This window comes from Halyomorpha halys, unplaced genomic scaffold (assembly GCF_000696795.3).
Source record: "Halyomorpha halys isolate HHAL.00 unplaced genomic scaffold, Hhal_1.1 Scaffold359.1, whole genome shotgun sequence".
Lineage (NCBI taxonomy): Eukaryota > Metazoa > Arthropoda > Insecta > Hemiptera > Pentatomidae > Halyomorpha > Halyomorpha halys.
Window position 1 is genome coordinate 415,878 of NW_027104882.1, and position 7,739 is coordinate 423,616.

At 31.2% G+C, this 7,739-nt stretch overlaps 1 protein-coding gene across 1 annotated transcript in view; it reads left to right on the forward strand.

The window, feature by feature from the left end:
- The window catches only part of LOC106681681 (uncharacterized), a gene marked incomplete at its 3' end in the record, with an annotated part of 29,110 nt that overhangs the window by 14,191 nt on the left and 7,180 nt on the right, over positions 1–7,739 (forward strand). Inside the window, 3 exon segments of the mRNA XM_067045675.1 lie at positions 383–561; positions 3,009–3,278; positions 5,738–6,050. Coding sequence (XP_066901776.1) covers positions 383–561; positions 3,009–3,278; positions 5,738–6,050 — 762 coding nt within the window.

Genomic DNA, 7,739 nt, shown 5'->3' on the forward strand with positions numbered 1-7,739 from the left:
ATTTTTTTTAATTTTAGTATGTATGAGATCATTCATCAATATTACCTATTGCCCACAACTGTGTGGCAGATTGTAATATCTATCAATAAATAAATCTATCAATTAAAAAAAAAAAAATTATTATCTAAAATATTCAATATTTTAAAAGTGTAACAAACGGAGGACATGTTTCGTTCAGTAATGAACAACTTGAGATGTAATTGTCTCCTTAATTCTCTTTAAGGGATTAGAGCAATTGTCATTATTCTTTATTAATATAATATTATATATTCACTCCATTTTAACTGAGATCAAATTTACTAAATGTATTATAATGTACAGTTGTAAATAGCAATAAATAAATAAATAAAAAAAATATATATTATTTATACGAAATGATTAGATACGAATAGGCGTCATACAAGGCACTACTTTTCCCACACGAAGACCTGGAAGGAAAAGGCTGCTGGTGTAAACGAACCTGAGGCTCAGACGGAAGAACCTTATTGGCCGGAACCTCGACCCTTTAGGGTGGAGTCGCGGCGGGACAAGATGGAGTATTGTCACCCTCACTACTTCAAGGTACCTGATCCTTCACTTGTAGGCTTATTTCACCAATCGATAGAACAGAATTGTAGTCAATAAAATTAAAATATATATATATTGAATAGTTAATTAAGAAACGCTTCTTGAAAGGAAATTAACCTGTAGTGGGTGGAAAATTCTTAGTTTAATTTGAGGTGTAGTAATTTTAGCAAAAGTTAATCTCAGTAAATGAATTTGAATATTTCTTAATTTGTTTCACTATCTTGCCTAAACTATTTTATAATTTTTTTTAACCTTCTGTTTTTCTTCAAGTCAAAAATTAAAACACAATAATGCTTAATTAATTTATTTTTATACTAAATGTTAGAAGACTAAGCGTCATAACTGAAAATATGAATTAAGGATCTCATCCTTATCCAATCATTTTCATTGTTATGAATTATTAAGTTATAATGAATAAATTAATGTGTGTCCCAACAACTTTATATTTGAAATTTGGATATTTGCATTCATATTAAATATTTTTGTTAAGTGGTTACCATGAGCAGTGAGACAGGATTTGCATATTTCTTCCACAACAGCTGAGGGCAAATGGATATATGTTGTCACGTAGGTCTGACAAAACTGGATTTTTTCGTTTGGAGTAACATTAAACATAATTTCTATACAAGCCTAGTTAATTAAACGTAATCCATTACGAAGGAAAATAACTGAAATTTGGAAAACAATAACAAATATCAAATACCGTTTGGCAACTGTTGCTGTAGAAGGAAGATATCAAGCCTGTCTTAATGTCAAATTAATCATTCTAAAAAACATTTAATATTTACATTTGATTAATAAAATGTTGGAACTATTTATTAATCGAATTAATTTATTTATAAAACCTATATAATTCAAAACAATGAAAATCTTTAGACGTGAATATCTCCTAAAAAAAATGTTAAGGGCATACCTTCATAGGGAACTTTTTGCTTGTTTTGAGATCCTTAATTCACAACCATAAATAACCCTGCATATATTTAAAATTTGTGACTCACCCAATAATCCTGGGGCAGATTAAAGAATGAATGCAGTATCCCTGAAACCCCCAAATAAAAATAAATTAATTAATGGCTATGGAATCTTAATTATTGGCCTTAAGGCAGGATAAAGGATAAACAAATTAATATTCCTTTCCAAATAACGAATAAGAATTCCACGAGATACCACATTCCTCCCAGAGTACCAAACCCTCGTATCCTACACAACCTAGAAACTCAGAGTAATCTCATGAGAAGTTATTGTCACTGGAGAATGCTATCAGAGGAGATGAGATATCGCGGGTTCCCATCAATCAGAACCGGCGAAACCTCAACCGTTTGAAGAATCCGTTAGCCGGCTTACACCGTAACGCGATGATTGCAAAGTAAAAGTTTGATTTGATCAATCATCGACACCTATCACTTAACATACACTTGTAATATCGTTCTTTAAAAGTAAAACTTTGTGCTACACTCTATAGTTAGACTGAGAATGTATATTATAATCTAAAAGTAATAAACCATGTATTTATTTCCTCGTATGTCTGTGTAAATATTTGTTGAGGTGTGTTCTAAATTCTAAAAAAACTTTATTAATGTTCGAAACTATAATAGATTTTTAATATATGAGGGAGCGCGTAGCTCAGTGGTAAGGCACAGTGATATTAACTACAAGGACTCAGGTTCGATTTCTATAATGGCATATAATTATTTTCTGTTTCACTGAAGCCGTGAGTTGGTCTCGTGGGTTAGAAAGCCCTCCGGGATCCACCCAGCTTCATGAAGTGGCTAAAATCTGGCGGTCGAGTGTGATTCTGACCAAATCACCTCCTTGCATAACGTTTAGTCTAATAACAGTACTTCGGTACAAAGTACTGTACACTGACCCTTTATGGGTTGTAGCAGTACAGATTTAATTTTTTAATGAATATACTAATATATAATTAATACTAATATTAAATTTGAACATTTAATTTATTTTGTAGATAAATTTATTTTTATAATTAAAGGAAAAAGAATAAAAACATTTTTAAAATCATATATACTACTGTGTGTTTTAGTTATGCTATATCTTTATATATACTATACTAATATTATACTACTAGTATGCAATACCCATATTATATTTACTATACCTATATTATACTACTAACATATGCTATGCCTATAATAATAGATTAAAAGAGGATTTGTTAGCTTTTGATAAAATACTTCTCATATGTAATTTTAAAAAATAATAAAACAATGATGAAATAAAAGAAAAATTTCACTCCTAGTTAACTCTTTGGAACAGAGGAGTAGCAATGCTCTCTCTCCTTCTAAGCAAGAGTGAAGTCAAAACATAGAAAGCTTCTTTTCTCTATCGTCGTATACATTTAAAAAAAAATTAAAAACGGCTTAACTATAAAAAAATAAGTACAAAATCATTATGAAAATTTATTTTTTGACGATTCACTTCAGGTACCCTATGTATTCTTTCCTGCCGAGTATCTGAAACCGAAGGAACCTGACTTTAAGATGAAAAAATTTCCCGAATTTCGAAGCAAGTCGTACGCTAGGTTAGTCCTACAGAATTTCAAAGATGTTTGGGGTGATCCTGTAACCAACGTTCCACCGCCGTTCCACGAAGAAGAATTATACGCTGCATGTTCCTTGTTGAAGAAGAAGCCTGAGGTAGAAATGACCAACGAAGAACTCATCAAATGTTGTATACGTTGTCGAAGAACTAGGGTGAGAATTTACTTTAAGTCTTTAAGACTTTTTTTTTATTTTATTAATACATTATATATTAATTTCTTGGTTGGTATTGAACGAAATAGTGAGGGCTCGTATTTCAGCAAATTTACTCTTCTTTAAACGTTAAATTTGTTTAACAATGTTAAATGTTCTACTAGGTTTTGGAGTGGAATTAATTTTTTTTTTATCATTTTGACACATCCACCAATTTTGATTCTCCCTAACTATAATTGGCAGATTTATCAATTTTGAATAGTAGCTATATATAGTTTTCATTAAAGTAATAAAAAATTGGGATGAAACTACTTTTTTCCACCATGCTTTTGTACTGAATATTCAATTAAATTAAACATTCATATTACTTAACCAACAAAACCTTACACCATAACCCCAACATCCATATGTTCTAGACGTTATTCCATCCACATTTTTCCAATTTTCATCAGAACCTTATTCTTATCCAAATCTCTCAGTAAAGTTTCTATTCAGTCATGATGATATTTTATTTTTTGTTAAATTTAATATTCTTTTTTATATATAAACTAGTTGACCCGGCAATGTTCGCAATCTTTGGAGGATATCTAAGGATGTATAGAGATTTAATGAACGCAATCAATAGTTTGATTTATATTTTCGTATTTAGTTAAAATTAAATATTTATAGATACTTTATTATTATGGTGTGGTAACATAAATTGAACCAATAAATGCTAAAAAGGAGTAAAACAGAAATATGTATTAAATATAAATAACTCAACCAATCTAAACCAATATTTGCAGTGGTTCAAGTAAGGTAAAGAATAATAATAAGTAACACTAAGATTGAGTAAAACATAAATAGTTTTCAATATCACCACCCATCACTGTGCTTCAGTATCAGTTCTATATTCTAACAACGATTGCCATATGAAAGGGTGGTAAAGTATTTTTTAAGGAATGCAACAAAAACCAATAAATAATTGGTACAATAATACACATTATGTACAATAATAAACCAATAAATTCAAATGTTTATCGTGGACAACGATTCGACCATTCCCTTTAATATATATATAGATGATGTGATAAGACGTTAATGGTAACGTATTTGATAATAACTAACGTCTATGTATCGTCGGTAATTCTGGTCCGATTGAGGTGATTTTTTCTCATTATTTAAGGCAATTTTAATATCTAAGGTATTTTCGTGTATATAATATCTAATAATATAAATAGTTTTTAAATAAAAATCCTCCCTGTCCTCAAAATATACACAATATTAAATAATTGACACTGACTGACCTATGAAAGTGAGGTAAAAGATTTTTTAGGAATGAAAAAAAGTTTATATTCGCTTTTAGCACCTCAAGGAACCCTTAAATACGAATTTTCGAAAAAAATCTGAAAATAAAATTTTTTAGTCCAAAATTCACGCCCTTCTGGTTTCTTTTTTAAAAAATCTAAAAAATCTTCAAAACGGCTCAACCTATCTACACCAAACTAGGGAGAGGTTTAGGGCTCTATAAACAGTACCGAAGGGTGCAACTCGGGCCTAATGAAACATTTTAGAACCGGGGATATAAACTAAAACATGTGAATTTTTTTCCCCTATTTGAAACACATATTTCGCCTTAATTCATCTTCAACGGTTCTATTAAAGTAGGAATTGGATAAAATGAAGAGAAATTATTAACGATTATATGAAAAATAGTCACCGAGGGAAAAACATTCTCAGAATAAATGAAGGTAAAAAATTTTTAAGTTTTATTTTTTCCAAAAATGATATTTGGTAGTTTGAGTCGAAGCTGAAAACGAATATCATTCGCTTTTTGCAAAAAAAAAAAATTTGCTAACCTACTTTACCCCGAGCCTTCGCTTAATTTTGTTCATAGCTTCTTTTCTACAGGAGAATCCGGGTGATTTCATTATCTTTAATCCTTCCCATGGCAAAATGGAACATTTAAGAAAAAACTGCACGAAGATTGGTTGACTAATAGAAAAGTTTATTGTGGACAACGATTAGACCTTTTATATATATAAACTAGCTTACCATTTAATCAGCTTTATTTTATTATAGCGAAATTGTATTTTTTTTTTTTTTATATTTCTTAAATTAACTTTTTTCCATTTTACGTCAATTATTTACTTTGTTAAATCCATAAATGTCATTGTTTTTGTTATTAACTTTACTTTTATTAAGAATTATAATTTTTTTTATAACATTGTATATAGTTAGGAGTGTCTTTTGTATGAGACTATAAAAATTTACCTCTTACATTAGTCATGTAAGGACCACCAAGCCGTTCTGTAATTAATTAAAAATATACTTACAACACTAATTAAAAAATAAGTAAGCTTTAAATAAATTCCCTCAGTATATGTATCACCTATATAATCAGGCAGTATATATATCAGCGGTAAATAGTCATAAATGTATTTTTAAATACATATATTTATGAACTATCTAATTTTCAGATGAGGAATTACCTTTACGCACTGAACAAAAAGCAGTTTAACGATCCGCTAAAAAAATATCCGTCATATACAATACTTGAGAATTCCCTAAAGTTACGCGTGGCCAACAAGTTTCTGGAAAGGACACTCGATGCCATTAAAAAAAATGATATCACAAATATAAAACTGAGATTTGTTCCAGAAGACAGGCCGCTCAACGACGTTGATCGTGAATTAATGAAGTTCGAATCGCGCTTCCTAAATCACCGCCCGCTGGCTGAAATGGAAGAATTCAGGAGCCGTATACCTGGCTTACGCTTTAAGGAACAAGGACGTGAGTATTATAAATAATATTATAGGAAACAATTATTGATGGATAAGGCGGTATCAATCAGTTGTATTGCATATTGATGGATAAGGCTGTATCAATCAGTTGTAGTGCGTATTTTAGCAAATATCGGCCTTTGTAGTACGGCCCGCAGTCGTGAGAAACCGCCTTTTTCGTGCAAAAACCTCTAAATTGTTTAATTGTCATGATATTCCTATGTTGTTCAGGGTGCTGAATTAATTTGAATAATAAAATACTATTCTGATTCATACTAGTTTTTTATAATTGATCTCACCTTATTTTACACCTCCCAAGAGGTGACTGACATCATACGTCAATGGAACTTACACAAAAGCTGCTCCAATCTGTACACATTTATGTAAAAATAGTCTCATTAAATTTATAGTGGCTGTAGAAATTTAGAACAAAATATTTCGAGAAATAAACTTTTTAAATCTATTTATTGATATTTATAACTGTATATAAAATACATCAAGTAAATTTGAGGAAATCATAAAGGTATGGTACAAGCATGTAGAGAAACTACCCATTGGTAGCACTCTAAAAATATTTTTACAATATAAGGTCTCGACGCCATCTTCTTTTCAACTTCTTTGCCTCGGAGGATTGTCCGAAATAAAAGAGGAAGCAAGATTAGAAACTAGTGGGTTTGAATGGTTAGAGTGTTTATACTGGAAGGAATCTCTGGTTCGGGCTAGATCGGTTACATATGGAGCGTTAAGGTGTTTATGTATGATTTTATTTGTAACAAAGTAAGGAGCATTGAGGATTTTGAAAAACATATTTAAAGACCAGAGAAGACGAAAGTTATCCACAAAATTTTTTTTATTTTTTTCTTGTTGCTATAAAAGTTCGTGTTTTAGGGTTTCTCAAGATGGGAATTACAAATATAAATTTTGTTCTTGCCAATAATACAACAGTTTAACAAAAGGTAACGAAGCAGACATGCGGTCGGGAAAGATCGTGCAGTCTCGAGGCCATCTTCTTTTCAGACGCCTCGGAGGATTGTCCGGAATAAAAGAGGAAGCAAGATTAGAAACTAATGGGTTTGAGTGGTTAGGGAGTTTGTAATGGAAGGATTGATATCTGGTACAATCCTTGATATCTGGTTCGGGTTAGATCGGTTACATATAGGAACATTAAGGTCTTTATGTATGATTTTATTTGTGACAAACTAAGGAGCATTGAGGATTTAACGAAGTATTTTGGATTTCAATGATTGGATACGAGAGGAATTCGGATGTTTAGTTAGTAGTTAGGAGCCCCAAAGCTCAACCCCGTATATCCAGATTGGCCTTATTACAGTCATGTAGATCAGTGTTTTGTAATGAATTGGTTGTATAGACCGTTTGTTTAATAAGTGTTGTAAAAGTCGAAATCAACGTGGAGATTTCTGTTTTTCAGTCTTATGTGAGGATTCCAGGTTAGTCGTTTGCCCAGATGTAGTCCAAGGTAGCGGATCTGTTCGACAGGGGTAAGATCAACGTTATTGAAGGAGACTAGGACAGTCGGTAGGTTTACGACGAAGTGTAAAAGTGATTTGATGGGATTTGTTGGGATTTATTTTAATCCTTCAATTACGACACCATTCTTCGAGGGCTGTGATAAGGGATTGGAGAGTTTGGGATACAATCAAAGGGTTATTATTAACAGCGAGCACACATGTGTCATCAG